The sequence below is a fragment of the Macrotis lagotis genome, chromosome 1 (assembly GCF_037893015.1).
Source record: "Macrotis lagotis isolate mMagLag1 chromosome 1, bilby.v1.9.chrom.fasta, whole genome shotgun sequence".
Lineage (NCBI taxonomy): Eukaryota > Metazoa > Chordata > Mammalia > Peramelemorphia > Peramelidae > Macrotis > Macrotis lagotis.
Genome location: NC_133658.1, coordinates 728090083 through 728107983, shown reverse-complemented (window position 1 = coordinate 728107983; position 17901 = coordinate 728090083). Strand labels below are relative to the sequence as shown.

Sequence of the window (17901 nt, the reverse complement as noted above, 5' to 3'; positions counted from 1 at the left end):
TTAAAGGCAACTATGACATTGAATCAGTTTGGCCCCAGAGAGCAGAGGTAGGAGTCAAGTATGGAGGGATATGTCAAAAAAAAAACCAGGTTTTAGCTGGATATCAGAAAAACCTTCTGAATTTTCCAAAAATGGAATCAGCTGACATAAAATGGATACCTTCTTCCTGGATACCCAATTTGTTGGGATATTGTCATCAGGAGTCTTATTCAGGTGCAGTAGAATTCTTCTTCATAGCTGGCTCCTTCATGAGGTTGGCAAATTGCTTCAGCATCTATTCCTCGGGTGCTGGTCTCCATGGATCTGGGGACTATGGTGTTTTGATAGAGGGAGAACAGCCTCAATCAGGGTGTTCATTCAAGAGATGAACTTCCACATATCTGGGTATTCCCTCTTAGAATGCAATTCCTTTTTTATGACTATCAGTGCTACAGACTCTACTATACCAGATATTTAGAATTCTCACAGCCCTTTCTGAAAAGAAATAGACACTCTACCCCAACTCAATTACTTAATTTTGCCAACTTCCCAATTATAATAAATATAATATCATATAAAATATATAATGTGTTATACAATATATAATGTATGTTTTATAATAATATGTTGATATTAATGTTTAATTGTATATGTATATAAATATGAAGAGAGAAATAAAAACAGAAAACCTATAAAAATAAGTATAAGGTATTATGCTTAGATCTAAGGATACAAGCATAAACAATCTTTGTCTTCAAGAAACCTACAGTCTGGGGGGGGTGGAGTCAAGATGGTGACAGGAGAAGATCCTCTCTTAGGTGATCTCTCTTTCTAATATTTAAAAATTTATAAACTAAGGACTCTAAATTTTCAACAGACAGAACCTACATGGGATACAGTGAGGCAATTCTCCAGGCCACGGTAACCTGGGAAATAGCAGAAAGGCTCCATTCCATGGGGTTAGAGGGGGCGGCCGCCAGAGTGAAGGAATTCAGTCTCCCAGAGGCATCCCCAGGGCACCTGGGAACTGTGGCTTATGGCTGTGGGGGGGTTGTTTCCTGACTTACACCCCAGAGAGCACTGGACACAACTTGGAAGATCAGTGGGGGACCACTGCCAGAGACAAGCTTGTGAAACCCAGCCCTCAGGGCTCAGTGAACAGCAAGGTGTGGCAGCCCAGATCCAGGAATTGGAATGAAGCTGAACCAGTAAGGAGGAGCCCTTAGGCTTGAGTGCTCAGCCTAGGTAGGGGAGTGGAGAGAGAGTTACTAAGTCTGTCCTCTGTACCTGGAACAGGACTCTGGGGCTCTGAATACATTCAGATCCTGATCACAGCCTAGGCCCCCCATAGAACAGCAGGGCCCCCCCACCTCAGCCCCATGTCAGAGGGGTGTGCTTGTGGTCATTCACAGACAAGGAGGGAAGACAGAGCTTCACACACTAGATCCTTGTGGAGGGGTGTCCCAATAATACTCAAAAACACCCTAAAAACCAGGCACAGGCTGGGGAAATGAGTAAACAGAGAAAAAAGAGGAACACCATTGAGAAATACATTGTCTATGATCCCAAGATGGATCAAAATACTCAGTCTGAAAATAAGGAAGTCAAAGCTCCTGCATCTAAAGACTCCAAGAAAAATGGAGATTGGACTCGGGCTATGACAGAGCTCAAAAAAGACTTTGAAAATCAAGTGAAGGAGATAGAAGAAAAATTGGGGAAAGAAGTGAGAGAGATGCAAGTAAAACATAAAAAGAAGTCAGCAGCTTAGTCAAGGATATCCAAAAAAAATGCTAAAGAAAATAACATGTTAAAAACCAGCATAGGTCAAATAGATAAAACAGTTCAAAAAGTTATTGAGGAGAAGTATGCTTTAAAAAGCAGAATTGGCCATATGGAAAAAGAAATAAGAAAGCTCTCTGAGGAAAACAAATGTTTCAGATGTAGAATGGAACTGAGGGAAGCTGCTGACTTTACAAGAAATCAAGACACAATACTTCAAAACCAAAAGAATGAAAAATTAGAAGAAAATGTGAAACATCTCAGTAAAAAAAAATCTGTTCTGGAAAACAGATTCAGAAAAGGTAATTTAAAAATTATTGGAATACCTGAAAGTCATGATCAGGAAAAAGAGCCTTGACATCATTTTTAAAGAATACCTACAGGAAAATTGCCCAGATATCCTAGAAGCAGAGGGCAAAATAGAAATTAAGAGAATCCACCGATCTCCCTGAGAAAGAAATCCAAAAAAAAAAACCTGACTCCCAGGAATATTATAGCCAAGTTCCAGAGCTCCCAAGTCAAAGAGAAAATATTACAAGCAGCCAGAAAGACACAATTCAGATATCATGGAGCTGCAGTCAGGATCACACAGGACTTAGCAGCAATGACATTAAAAGCTTTTAGGGCTTGGAATATAATATTCCAGAAGGAAAAAGAGCTCAGAATGCAACTGAGAATCAACTACCCTGCAAAACCGAACATTGTCTTCCAGGGGGAAAAGATAGACTTTCAATGAAACAGGGGAATTTCAAATGTTACTGCTGAAATGGCCAGAGCTGAACAGAAAGTTTGATCTTCAGATACAGGACTCAGGTGAAGCATAGAAAGTGGAGGAGAAGGGTAAATTATGAGGTACTTAATGATGATGAAGTACATGTATTCCTGCATAGAAAAATGATACTGATAATACTCATGTGAACCATCTCATTTAATAGAGCAGGTAGAAGGAGCTTTTATAGATGAAGCACAGGAGAGAGCTGAATTTGAAGATATAGTATATTGTAAAAATGGAGTCAGTGGCTAAAAGGGAAATGTAGTGGGAGTAAGAGAAAGGAGAGGTGGAATAGGCTAAGATATTTCATATAACAAGATTTTTTTATTACAATGAACTATTGCAATGATATGGAAGGGGGGAAGGCAAGGGGGAATGAGGGAAACTTCGCTCTCATCAGAGGTGGCTAGGAGAGGAAACAGCATATATATATATACTCAATGGGGTATAGACATCTGGAGTAAGAAGGAGAGAAGGGGAACAGGGGGAAAGGGGGGATGTGAATGATGGAGGAGAGGGTGGACCATGGGGGAGAGTTGGTCAGATATAACACATTTTCTTTTTTACTTCTTGAAAGGGGCTGGGATTGGATGGTTTGTTTGGGACCATAGGACTGGGTGGATGCTAGACCTAAAGGGTGGTATGTGGGCTCAGGGCCTCTTGGCCAGGGCCGGGGATCTGTCTGCTGCACCACTCAGCTACCCTATAGCACATTTAAGAAGAGGTACAGAGTGAAAGGAGAGAAAAAATATAGTATATGATAGTAGGGAAGTACGAATGGAAGGAGCTGCGATCAGCAATGGCAACAGTGGAAAAATATGGAAGTAGCTTTTGTGATGAGCTTATCATAAAGAATTTGATCCACCTGTGACAGAGCTGGAGGTGTTAGGACACAGACTGAAGCACATTTATTATTGTTATTATTATTATTATTATTATTATTGGGGTTACAGTGCAAATGGGGTTGAGTGGCTTGCCCAGAGCCACACAGCTGGGTGATTGTTGTGTGTCTGAGGCTGGATTGGGACCCAGGTGCTCCTGGTTCCAGAGCTGGTGCTCTGTCCGCTGCACCACCTGGCTGCCCCACTACTACTACTACTATTATTATTAATATTATTATTATTATTATTATTATTATTATTATTATTATTTTATTTTGTTTTTAGCAGGGCAGTGGGGTTGGGGTGGCTCGCACAGAGTCACACAGCTGGGTGATTGTTGGGTGTCTGGAGCTGGATTTGGGTTCAGGTGCTTCTGGCTCCAGGGCTGGTGCTTCATCCACTGTGCCACCTGGCTGCTTCTATTATTATTATTATCATTATTATTATTATTATTATTATCATCATTATTTTTAATTTTAACTTTATCCTTTACTTTACTTTATTGCTCATGTGAGTCTATATTTTTGGGGGGAAGGGTATTGTGTTTACTCTTAAACAAGAATATTTTAGTAATGTATAAAAAACATCATTTGTACAAAAATAAGAATAAATAAATAAAGATTTTATTCTGCTGAATTTAAAACAAACAAAAGAAATAAACACATATAGATCTTATATTCTAAAAAAAAGAAACCTACAATCTATTAGAGAGATAAGAAAAATACCTGAATTAATTATAATATCACTTAGAATGTGATTAAGGAAATTCTTGATTCCAGAAAACATAAGAATTATATGAGAGATGGGAAGCACAATACATAATAAAGCCATTTAAAAATTTGTTGACTGACTAAAGAGGGAATCAGTTTTCTTTGGAAGGAATCAGGATAATTTTCATGGAAGACATGTCCCCTTCTGGGTCCCAACCTTGAAAGAAAAGAATAAATAATTGTTGAAAACTATATAAATTTTTTTAAGAGAAGAATTTCAATAACTGAAGATGGAGGTAGGAGAATGACTTTGTTTCAGGCATTACATACAGTTATATAAATGCCCAAGATGTAGAGAATATAATGAGCTACTTAGTTCATAACTAAATAAGCCATAACCTAAGGCACCTGTTGGCAGTTATTAGAATTGCAAGACTAGGGCCTGGAGAAAGCTGGGACTTGAAGGGTATACCTTTCAAATCCAATCAATTTAAATGAGAGCAAACATCAAGTACACGTCCCAGAAGTGATTAATTAGGTTCTTACCTGAATAATAATCAGTCCAAAGCTGAAAGTAGAATTTAGTTGATTAGGAGCAATAGAATACTGGGCCTGGAGTCAGGAATACTCATCTTCCTGAGTTTAAATCTGTCTTCAGACACTTACTAGCTGTATGACCCTGAGTAAGTCACTTTAACCTGGTTTGCTTCAGTTTCTTCATCTGTAAAATGAGTTAGAGAAGGAAATAGCAAACCCCTCCAGTATCTTTCCCAAGAAAACTCTAAAATGGAATCAGAAAGAGCTGGACACAACTGAAAAAAAAATTACTGAATAGTAACAAAAACAAAGAATTCTGATACTAGAAGTTATCTTTGAGATCTTTTGATCTAACTTACTGCCTGATGTGTGAATCCTTTCTGGTACCCATGACAAATGATCCCGAATATTGTAGTTAAAAAGAAAAATACCAAATTTGGGGTTCTGAGAGACTTAACTTGCTAGTTTTTATCTTTGTTATGTTACATCTTCTCTGGACCTCAGTTTCCTTATCATTAAAATGGGGATATAAGCACAGTTACTATACTCACAGGGTTATTGTAATAATCAAATGTGAAGTTGTATGAAGAGAATTTTGGAGACATTAATGTGCTATGTATGAGGCAGCATGTAATGATGGATAGAGACCTGACTTTGAAGAAGGGAACCATGGGGTCAAGGAAGACCCTGCCTTGGTTTCCTCATCTATAAAATGCAGATCATAATAATATCTACTTCCCAGGCTTATTGTGAGGATCAAATGAGTTAATATTTGTAAGTTTTTTAAAATTTAAGATATATATATATATATACATATATATATATATATACAGAGAGAGAGAGGAATATGTTTACACATATTTTATATATATATACATATATACACACACAATTATGTGTTTGTGTACTAAAGTATATGTATATATATTCAAATCAATGTTAGCTATTATTAATAGGCAAGAACTTTGTCTCTGACATATTGGGCATAAGCCTGGGCAAGACATTTAACTTCATAATTCCTCAACCAGTCTTCTAAGACTATTAATTGTAGAGCGGGTGCTGTTCTAAATTAATAGAAGCCACACTGAGAGCTTCCTACCCTAATAAAAATCACAGGTTCACCAATAGGAGGCTGTATAAACAAAAACTCTTATTTATTATGCTTCTAAGGATGAGGAACTCAGTACCTAATGAGGAAATCTGATCTGTTTTCCAACTGCTGGATTGTCCTTTCATGAATTAAGCCAAAAGCTGCCCCTTTTATAATATGCACTAAGTGGCTAAGTGTGGCAATGGATAGAAGGTTAGGCTTCAAGTCAGGAATTCAAATCCAACCTCAACCTAGTTCAACACTAGTTCTGTGACCCTGGGCAAGTCATTTCACTTCTGTTGGGCTTGGTTTCCTCACCTGTAAAATAGGAATAGTTAATAATAGGAAAATAATAGAAAATAATAAAAACTACCTCTCAGGTTGGTTGTAGGGTTCAAATGAGATAACATCTGTAAACATGGTAGGCATTAAATAAATGCTGATCCTTCCTCTTTCCTGGTTCTAGCTCTGCACTCTGGAGGAAAACAGTAAAACCAACCTGCCTTCTCTCTGATAATTGAAAGATTTTATGGATTTGGAATAGAAGGAGGGTATGTGATCCCTGCAAAGCTAGAAAACCAAGTGATATGAACTGGAGGACTTCTGTTTTGGGAGATGAGAATAAAGTTGGTTCAAAGTTCATTTTTCTTCCTCCTGGCATTTCTTCACCCTCCCCCCCACCCAGGTTCACAATGGGAATCAATTACCTTCCCATGTGATGCTAATGATATTCCTGGGGAGGTGATGTGGAACGTCACTCCAACTTAGCAGACACTGGATCTGAGGAAAAAGAGCTACAGATTCCTGTAACTCCTCTCCCCTGGCCCCAGCAAGCAAACCACCAGCTCTCCATCACATTCCAGATTTTTGCTCACTTGCTTTTGCTCCAGAGTCTCAGGTGCAACTGGATTCTAGGATCCCTTAGAGAGACTGTGAAGAGTTCCAGACTTGCACTATGACTTCAAGAAGCAAAAGGCGATCAAGTTCAGCCCTGGGCAGGTTAGAGTCCTCCGATGACCAGAGGTAAGGACAATTCCTTTCACAATCTGACTGCAGTCCTGGCTTCTTGAAATTTGCAGAAAGCAGTGAAGTGTTGGGGGACAGGAAAGGTCCAGAGTCATTTACTGTGGGAACAGGTGCTGGGGGGAAGGGAGGGGTGGCAGAGGATTGTTTGCTGTTGTCAAGGAAGTAGACCTTGTTTCCCAGCAGAAAGAGAGAGCCCTGTTTGACTCTAAACTGGATTTCACTGCTTTATTGAGAGTGGTCCTCAATTTATTAAAAAAAATCTGATTAGCTAATATTTCTGTAAATAGCAGTAATGCCTTTTACTGACCTTCTGATTTCCCTATAAAATAGGTTTGCCATAAAGTAGAAGACTTTTTGAAATAGATTAATGTTATTAGTTACCTGGAATTAAAGAGTAGATAGCTAAAGATGAGAGTGAGTTTTTAATGAATTGTAATGACATTAAATGAACTCAGCACTCCTATATGATTTAGGAGTTTGGTAGAAAACACATCACATTTTTAGCATATGTCAATTTGAGATGTGAACCTAGGGAAACAGTGAATAGAGTCCTGGAGTCAGGAGGACTTGATTTCAAATTTGGCCTGAGACATTTAGCAGCTATGTGATATACTGGCTGGGCAAGTCACTTAACCCTAAGTGCCTCAGTTTCCTCACTTATAAAATGAACTGAAGAAGGAAATGGTAAGTCACTCCAGTATTTTTGTCAAAAAAAAAAAAAACCAACCCAAACAGGTCACAAAGAGTTAGACAAAGAGTCCTTATGTGACTTGTTTTTTTTTGAGAGGTGGGGGAGCAAAAATTGATGCAAGTGTATATTGAATGGGCAAAGCAATGAAAGAATCTGTCTCCTTTTAACTATCATGTTCACTAATGCAAAGTTTCTCTATATTATTATTACCCTAAACATGAAAGATGAAGAAATTGAGTTTCAGAGGGGTTAGGTCAAGTCAAATCAATTACTATTGCTAGACACTGTGCTAAGACTTGCCCTCAAAGCGTTTATATTCTAAAAGGGGAAGACAACCTATAAAAAGCATAAAAGAATTTGGAAAAGGAGTCTGGCATAGGGGCAAAAGTCAGGAATGCAAGTTGAAAAGGAAGAAAGGGTCTCCTCTTTAAAATGGAGGCTAGGAAGAACCAACTAGTCAGAAGGAGAAGCTTGAGGGATGGGAAGGAACTCCTAATCTAAGAATGGCCCAGAGGTGGTGTGAGCTTCTAGGGTGAGAAGTCCTCATAGTGTGATAGAGAAAGTTGAGGTTAAATGACTTGATCAAGCTTGGAATACAATTCATTTGGTTCCAGGTCCACTCCTCTTTCTCTTATGTCACAGCTACCCCAGCTTTGCTGGGCTGTAACTCTAGACCCTAGCAAGGATAACCTATTATGATCCATTATATTTCCCTAGTAATGCCTCGTAAATAGATATATTCGTTTCCATATAAAAGTCTGTTGTTGAAAGAATTGGATTAGTTAACTTGAAGTATCAGATGGCAACAAACCTATAACTGAAGATGAGGGTGACTTTTTGATGTACTAAAGGCTTCTAATTACAACAAATAAACCATTATGTCAAGAATCAAGTGACAACTAATTAGCTAGTAGCTGGCCTTCAGCTGTGACAAAGAGAATAAAGAGGGGAGGAGATGTGGTCCTATGGAGTCTTGCCCAATTTAACTTCTATTTGAAAAGTCTAAGGTCAATTTCCAAACAAAGTGCTTTCCTCCAGTTCCATCCACACCCATCCACCCTCATCCTTTGTACTTAAAGAGATTAGTGACCTAGGTAGCCACAAAGAGAGCGTGGTCCACATTGAACTTGAGATCTGGAATCCTGAAGGTGGAAGTAAAGGGATGGCAGCAGAGATTGGAAAGTGCATGAAATCATTCATGAATGGAGTGGTCATAGAGAATCATTTTAGTAGAGGAAACTGATAAAGGAGAACTGATTTGAACTCAGATCTTCCTGATTCTGAGTAAAGTGATCTATCCACTGTGCCACCTATCTGCCTTCTACTATTTGGTTGTCTCCAGAGTTGCAGAAAAGATACTCAAAGATAATACAGATCAGAAAAGATACAATTGAATTTCCTCGTCTGGAAATTCCCTATATCAATGAAATCACAGGTGTAATTTCAATCCTTATTCCTTTACATCTGTATCATTAAACAGAACATGGTAGGTGCTTAATACATCTTAGAGGGGAGGGGTAGTCTTTTCAGTAAATCTGGATGTTTTCAAATATGTGAGTCCAGATGAATCCCATGATGCTCTATAGAATTGAAGCTGGAGAGTTCTATAAGCCTAAATGCTTTCTTCCTCCTAAGTTATTCCTTCTGCAACTTCCTGAGAATGAATTATACAGCTTTTGTAAAGACCTCCTAGGACATGAAGCTCATCTTTAAGCCAGCCTGTTGTAGCCTGTACTTTGAAGTACAGACTCTTCCAAAATCATTATAGGTCCATAGACAGTCAGAGTTTAAGGACCCTTAGACATAGTTCATCTAGGTCAATGGTTCTGAATCTCTTTTGTGTCATGAACCCTTTTTGGCAATCTGGGGAAACCTGATAGTGCTGTGGTTTATTGTCTACATTCCGGCTTTGTTTAGAGCACTAGTTTTTCAAAATGTGGTGTGGAAACCCCCAAAACCTTTTAGGGATTTCTTGAGGTCAAAATTATTTTCGCAATAATACTAAGGAATTTTAATTTGTAATATAGTAAATATTAATAGATACATAACCCAGTGGTTTCTAAGGTCCTTGTCACTTCTAGTTTTCCAATCCTATGAACTTCAGTTTCCTTATCAGCAAATTAAGAATAATAAGACTTGTACTACCCCAAAAAGATATTGGTAGGAAAGCACTTTGCAAACTGCAAAGTCCTATATAAATGGAACTAATTATGTTAATTCAACTACTATTACTAAAGTTCTCCTTGTAATAATCCATTAGCTCTTAGATTCTGCCTGCCTGTCTCTTGTGTTGTTCAGTGATATTCTGGATGTTTTTCAAGCTAGTCACAGGGTTATTGATTACTCAGGTCTGGTTGTTATGACTAACATTCATTTCACACCTGCTGACACAATTTGCTGCAGAGAGACAGAGACAGACAGACAGACAGACAGACAGAGACAAAGACAGAGACACAGAGAGACAGAGACAGAGATTGAGAGAGACAGAGAGACAGAGACACAGAGAGACAGAGAGACAGAAACAGAAAGGAGAGCTCTCTCCCTCCCCCCTTTCTTCTCTTTCTCTCTCTCTCTCTCTCTCTCTCTCTCTCTCTCTCTCTCTCTCTCTCTCTCTCTCTCTCTCCATCCTTTTTTTCCTCCCTCCCTCCCCCCTCATTGTAAAGGATAATGAGTAATTTATTCAGAGTTGTGTACAAATCAGACTATCGCCCTCCAGACAGAATCAACAATATAATTTTAAGCCTCCACACGTTTACAAATGCTAACATTCTGGTGCAGCTGGGTTGCCATGGGCAACGAGAGCATACCAGCTTGTGATCTGAAATATGGGAATGACGTTGTCCAACCTTACAATCAGGCAGATTCCTAGGGAAGGAAGGCTCCAGAGCTTTCCATTCTGGTCTGGGCTCTGCTCTCTACTTAAGTGATGGTTTGGGTTAACTGCTGTCTGAAACCTCCCACCTTATTTTGCTGCCTTATTTTCATGAAGGGGTACATGTTGGTACTATTTTTATTACATTGTATAAACCCATACTTAATACCAAGGGGGTCTAATCCCCATGCTTATGGAATTCTTGTGTTCTGTAGAAATCCACTGAATTTTTTTTTAATGAATCATGAAAACACCATTTCTTGATAGGAAAGATTTCCCTTAATAGAGAGACGGGTATGCCTCTGAACATACAAGCATAAATCTAAGGCTGGAAAGAACCTTAGAGGTCATAAAATTCTGTATTCTTATGTTACAGAGGAGAAAGTTGGAGCCCAGGAAGTTAGGGGACTTGGCCAAGGTCAAGTAGTAGACCAAATCCTGTGATTCTGAATTTCTTCTTCCAAATTCAAGGTTCTTTCCAGTGCCCCTAATCAGGAGAAAGGATACCTTGATTCTAATCCCATCTCTGTGGTGCTCCCTTTGGCTAATAACCCACCTCTCTTCTTCAAGTTTGCTTACATGTGTAACTAGGAGGTATCTTGGACAAGGTCAATTCTTGTGAACAAAGTCACAGAGATGGGAACATGGTATGGCTACATTTCAAAGACAAAACTTGTCTAGCTGAAGTTGAAGTTTGTGCTGGAGTATAGTTTCCTTAATGTCCACCTAGGATGTAGGCCACAGACAGGTGATTTGGAGTCTTCAAACATGACAGAAGTACTTAGAATTATATAACAGGAAGTTATTTTAGATTCAACTTTGGACCAGATCCATGATTTTAGGAATTTAAGAGAGACCCAATGCTGTCAGCACCTGATTTTATAAGTACATTTTATAAGTTTCCTGGGGCACTGAAGGATCAAGCAACTTTTGATATCCCACCAATGGTATTGGGTATCAGAACCAAGACTTGAACTCATCTTCCTGACTTCTACTGTGCCACAACTGTCTCTCTCTCTCTCTCTTTTTTAGGTTTTTGCAAGGCAATGTGGTTAAGTGCCTTGCCCAAGGTCACACAGCTAGGTAATTATTAAGTGTCTGAGGCTGGATTTGAACTCAAGTACTCCTGACTCTAGGGCTGGTGCTCTATCCACTGTGCAACCTAGCCACCCTTACAATTGTCTCTTAAAAACTCATCTTTATAAGTGAGAAAATGGAGAAAACTTTTCTAAAATCACATGACTAGATGGTGGCAGGGACATAATGAGAACCCAGGACTGGGCTGACATCTAGCCAAATTCTCTTGCCACTATGCCACAACTTAGGAACAATAGGTTTGTATAGCATTTTGATGTTCAGAAAGTACTCTCTACAAGTGTAAAACATGTAAGGAAAAATATTATTTTCCCAGTTTTTGAAATTAGAAAGCAAAGTCTCAAAAATTTGTGTTAACTTTGCCCAGGGCCATAAAGCCAGAAAGTGTCTGAGACTGGATTCAGTTCCAAATCTTCTTTATTCGAAGTCCAGCTCTCTCCTGGTCTCCATGTGATGTCTCTACTGAACAAGTAGACAATCGGGAATCATTTCTGAGTGGAGAAACAGGTGAAATCAGTATTTAAGTGGTCAAAAAGGAATAACAAATTGCTTAGAAATACTAGCTGATGTGCTGGGACAATGAGGTGATAAGTCTAATTTTAGAGTGTGAAAAGACTGAGGCAAGTGGGGTTGGAGAGGCATTACAAAGATATAGGTGGTTTTTAAGGTCCCTTTTAGTTAGGTCCAAATCCACTGATTTGGTAGCTGACTATTTTATGGAGAATGATAGATCATAGGAGCACAGATTTAGAATTTGGAAAATAAGCACTTATTAATACTTGTTGATTGGTTGAGAGGAGCCTAAGAAACTACTGTCTAATCCCATCTGTGCAAGTACTAGAGTTTGAAGATGGAATGCCAAGTTCAGCAGACAATTAGTAATTCAGTTTGGCTGGAATATAGACATATACATACATACATACATATATATATATATATATATACATATATATATATATGTATATATATATATATATATGATGTCAAATAAGTTTAAAAGGACAGAATGGAACTGTTAAAGACCTTAAAGTACCAATTGTACTTTATCCAAGAAGCAATAGGGAGCCACTGGTGGTTTTTGATTTTTGCAGGAGAGTGACATGATGACTATCTAAGGAAAATTATTTTAGCATGTGTGCAGGAATAGATTGCAGAAGGAAGTGAAGAGACAGGAGAGTCATAAAAATACCATTACAATATGAATAGAGGAAAACGTACAGAAATAAGGTTGTTTGGAGGTAAAATTTACAGCTATGGCTGATTGGATCTGGGAGCAGAAGGGAAGAGGAATGAGTTAAAAATCATTTTCAAGTTTTGAACCTAGATGACTGGAAGGTTGGTGGTGCTTGTAACAGAAATTTTGTAATGGAGGAATGAATTTAGAAAGGAATTGAATTCAGAAAAACTCTGGCTCATTTAGAACCATTTCTGTTTGACACATCTATCATTTTTAATATCTTTTTTATTTAAAAGAAAAAATTTAAACTGTGCCTTGGATTATGTACAGAGCAACAGAAGTCAAGAGATGGAGGGAGGGAAGAGGCAGAGGGGAAGAAATATTTATATGGTGCCTATGACATGGCAAGCAATGTGCTGTGCTTTTTAAAAATCCATCACTCAATCAGCAAATATTTAAGCGTCTACTCTGTGCCATACCTTGTGCTAAAGGACTGAGGATACAAAAAAGAGACAGTAGACAATACTGTTCTCATGGAGCTTACACTCTAATGAGGTAGACAACTTGCAAATATATCAATATGTAAATGCATATGCATGTGTACATGCATGCATATGTGTATTTGCATGCATAAGCACTCCATGATACATTATGTGCACAAGCTCATGCATACATGGTATGCATAAATGTGTGCAGACTTGTATGTGCATGTGCACGCACATGCAGGGCATGTCCGCACATCTGTATTTGTGCACACATGTGTGTAGATGTCCCTGAATGCATTCACATGTGTGTGCAGTGTATCAAGCACACACACATGCACACAAATAAATATGTGTGAGCATGTGCATGGCAACACATGCATGGACTGCACACATACATGCATGCAAATATAGGTATGTTGCATTCATTATATATATATGTGCCGTGCAAATTTATATATGTGTATGTGTGCATCTATGAATATGTGTGTGGGGTGGGTGTATGTGCATATGTGTATGTGCCTGTGTATAGATGCATTTGCATATGTGTGTATATGTGTGTGAATACACATACTAAGCTATATACATGCCAATAGATAAAGGGGATGCACAAGAATTAAAAGGAACTGAGAAGGACTCTCTAGAGTAAGAGGAACTTAAACTGGGGGCTACAGAGAGAGACTAGTGAGGTCAGTAGGTGGAGTGGAGGAGAGATGGTATTTTAGGCATGGGGAAGGAGCTGCTGTTACTGGATCAAAGAAGACTTGTCAGAGAGTAAGGTATATGAAGAGTGGAAAAGTAGGAAAGGAGTAGTTTATGAAGACTGTAACAGTCAAACAGAGCATTTTGTGTTTGCTCCTAGAGTCAATAACCACTAGAATTTCTTGAGTTGGGTGGTGTGTATGTATGTGTGTGAATATGTGTGATATGATCAGAATTGTGTTTAGGAAAATCACTCAAGGGCTAAATAGAGGATGGTTTAGAGTGGCGAGAGATTTGAGGTAGGTAGACCCACCAATAGGTTATTGCAATAATGCAGGCATGGGATGATGAGGACCTCTGGGGTCTGTACAAGGATGGCAGTGTCTGGGAGGATGATGCCACCTTCTCCAGTATTAGGGAAAGTAGAAGGAGGGAAGGGTTTAGATAGAAAGATGATAAGTTCTATTTTGGACATATTGAGTTTAAACTGGATATCCAGTTTGAACTGTCCAAAAGGCAGTTGAAGATGCAACATTGGCAATCAGCAGAGAAATTTGGAGAAGGAAAGAAAGATTTCAAAATCAGCATAGAGACGGCAAGTTCTTGAGAGTCGATGAGATCCTCAAATGAAGTAATATAGATGGAGAACAGAAAAAGGCCCCGGACAAAATCTTGAGAAATATCGATGGTTAGAGGGCATAATTGAGGAACATTCAGCAAAGAACAAGAAGGAGTTCTCAGATAGGTAGGAGAAGAGCCAAGAGTGATGTCCTGAAAACCTAGAGAGAAGAATGATCACCAGAGACAAAGGTAGCAAAGAGTTCAAAGATAATGAGGGTTGAGAAGAGGTCACTGGATTTCATAAGAGATCAATAGTAACTTTGGAGAGACCAGTTTCAATTGGTTTTAAGGGGTTAAGAAGAGAGTGAGAGGAGAGAAAGTGAAGGCATTTATTGTAGATGGCCTTTTCAAGGAATTTAGCCATAAAAGACAGAAGACATAAAGGATTAAGGCTAGCAGGTTGGGAAGACAAGTGAGGACTTCTTCAGGATGAGAAAAATATGAGCATGTTTGTAGGCATTTAGGCAATGAACCAATAGAGAGGCAGAAATTGAAAATTAGTGGAAGGGTTGGGAGGGAAGACGAGGCAATCTGATGGAAGAGATGGGATGCATGAGATTATGTGAACAGATAGAGGGTTAGCTTTGTTAAGGAATAAAGCCACTTTATCATTTGAGACAAAGGTGAAGAAACAGAAAGTGGTGGAAGGCATCTGAGTGAAATGAGATAAAGAAGAGGGGGAAAAGAGGGATTGGAAATCATGGTGTGGACCAATAATAGAATTCAGTATGGGAAGGAAGAGGCAGAGGTGAGAAGACAACAGATAATGGCCAGATAAGGGGATTTCAGAATCTTGAACATGAAGTAATACATTTACAAGTGACAGTAGATCATAGGAATTTCCACCTTTGTATGAAGAAGAATCAGTATGATTGATGAAGTTCCCAATTATAAGGGTTAGAGGGGAAGAGAGAAAAAATGTAAACCAGATATCAAACTCATTGAGGAAGGAAGGGAAGTGATCTGGGGGTCTGTATACAGAAGCTATTGGGATTTTGATTGTACTAATAGTATGAACTTTAAAAAAGAGAGGTTGTTAGGTGATGGAGGAAGGGGGAGACATAGAATTGGCAATAGGAAGCAAGGAGTATTCCAACTTCCCCTCCTCAACCAATGAACCAAGGAGAGTAAGTGAAAGTACAGCCAGTTCTTGAGAAGGTGATCAGGGAATCTTTAACATCAAGAAGAAGTTTGCCATCAGTTAAGAGCTAGTATTTAGAAGGAATGGAGAAGGAAAAGATTTAAATCAAAGGAAATTTGTTGCCTATGGAACAAGCATTCCAGAGGATAAGGTGAAAAGATTGGGTGGAATTAGGATGAAACTTTATGGTGAGAGAGGGTTGGTGAGGGAATGGGAATGAGGAATCAGATGGTAGGGCTTAAGGAATGCAATTTAGATAATGATCTGTAGAAATTCAGATTCACTGGGATATGAAGGAAATGATCAGGCATGAGAATTGAATAGAGGGTAACACCATCTACCCTCAAAGTACAGATAAAGCAGGATATGGGAGACCTGAAATCAAAGGGAGGATTGTTCTTTTTTGGCACTGGAGGTTCTCCTTATGGCAGCTGGGAGATTCAACTATAGCAGGAGGTGGAAGATGCCTTGTGTTGGTGATGAGATGTCCTTCATTCTCAAAGGGAGGTGATACCATGACAAGCACTGTATGCTGGCACAGATGAAGTGGTTGCTTTGGAGTAGAGAGAAGATGCCCAGCTTCTCCCTAGCAGTCTTTTCTTAGGGGAACACTGTGCCCAACAGGAGATGGAAAGCTTAGGATTCTAGTGCTTCAAAGATCTGAGTTCTCACCTGGGGAGGTTTGCTGTGAGGCAAGTACAGAAAGTAGGACTATTTCTCCAGTATTTAGCCTGTGGGTTCAGCTTGATGTCTTCATTTAAGGAAGGAGGTCATTCTCCAGCTACCCCCTAAAAGTGAACTTGGATGGGGGGAGTAACAATAGATATCATCACTGTCTAGCTGGATGGTATTGCCTCAATTCAATGAACATTTCATGATCTCCTTCTATGAGTAAGGATAGTGCTAGGCAGTGAAGAGAGAAAAACAAAATGAAAATACCTAACCTCAGAGACCTCACATTTTAAGTGGGGGTGGAGTGGGCTGAGGAGGGTATACAGATAAATATATATACCAATTAATAAAATGTGATTTAGAGTTTGTGGAAAACACTTAATATCTGGAGAAATCAGTAATGGCTTCACATGATACTCAATTTTGGATTAGGGAGAAAAGGGATGACCTTCCTGGGACTCCCAGATGTGATCATGTCTTGGTGGGACTTGGGGGGTGGGGTTGGGCAGTATCCTGAATGCAGCTGCAGTTCTCATCGAGCCAGTGGTTCCTCGGGCTCAATCCTGTCCAGCTGGACTGAGGTCACAGAAAACAGAAACCCAGAGACTAGCCCCTCCAGACTGGCTACTGAAGGAGTGCCTGAAAGGACAAAGGATGAAAAGCCATTCGATAGATATGGAAGATGTAGCCCAGGGGAAAACTCCACCACATCATGTGGATCTGACCAGGAAGCTGAGGAGAGGAAAGGTAAGCTAAACCAGATGAACTCTGTATTGCCAATCAAATTTTTCAGAACAATTAATCAATAAAAATTTATTAAGCAATTTTTAAGTGTCACTGACCTAAGTGCTGAGGGTACAAAGAAAGGCAAAAACCATTCCTTCCCACAAGAAGCTTACATTCTAACAGAAGGGGGAAAAAACATGTACAAAATTATAATCAGTCAACTTGTATTTATTAAGCTCCTACTGCAGGTCAGACATAGGATACTCATGTATAGTAACTTGAGAGGAGAAGGTACTAGCAACTACTGCAACCAGGAGAGGCCTCACATTGGAGATCTTTCCCTTTTCCTTTCCTACTCTCAAAATGTCTTATTTTGTGTATCCTTTCATTGCTTGATGATGTTCATTTCCTTCAGGATTCTGATCTTTGCTCTCTAAGATGACACCTAGCAATTCCGATCAAGGAGATCAATGGGAGAGCATTAGTTTGTTTAACTTTGTCAGTGACTTAATTTAATAAAATAAAAATTTAAGCCAAAAAATTTTGATAATTAATAACAGGCCACATTAACATAGGACTTCAAAGTTTGCAAAAGGAATATCTTTACAACAGTTTTTTGAGGTAGGTAATAGTGAAAGTATCATTACCTTTATGTTATAGATGAGGAAACTGAAGTTGGAGAAATTAGATGACTTAGTAGGGTCACACAATTAGTAATATCAGAGCAGAGATTTGAATCGTTTCCATTCTGCTCACTATACCTTTACCAATGTGGATCTTTCTGACTCTTCTTGACAAAGGTCAGCTCTTTACTTGCTACCATCTCTCAGTCCATTTTAACTGGGGTCTTTGGGTATATACATATGACCAAATGATTGGATCCCAAAGGCAAGTGGAAAGTAAAGATTTGAGAGGCAAAAGGACTTTTTAGACAAAACTCATAATATG

At 39.0% G+C, this 17901-nt stretch overlaps 2 protein-coding genes across 2 annotated transcripts in view; both read left to right on the top strand.

Annotated features, from left to right (window-relative positions):
• TEX26 (testis expressed 26) overlaps nt 1-6359 on the top strand; it is a 70928-nt gene extending 64569 nt beyond the window's left edge. The window contains exon 8 of the mRNA XM_074216105.1: nt 6215-6359. The gene's annotated coding sequence lies outside the window, so the exon portion shown is untranslated. The remainder of the gene's footprint in view (nt 1-6214) is intronic.
• Nucleotides 6360-6703: 344 nt separating this feature from the next.
• Nucleotides 6704-17901, top strand: part of LOC141506435 (cilia- and flagella-associated protein 337-like) — a 48155-nt gene continuing 36957 nt past the window's right edge. Inside the window, exons 1-2 of the mRNA XM_074213237.1 lie at nt 6704-6771; nt 16737-16974. Of these exons, the coding sequence (XP_074069338.1) occupies nt 6704-6771; nt 16737-16974 (306 nt within the window). The remainder of the gene's footprint in view (nt 6772-16736; nt 16975-17901) is intronic.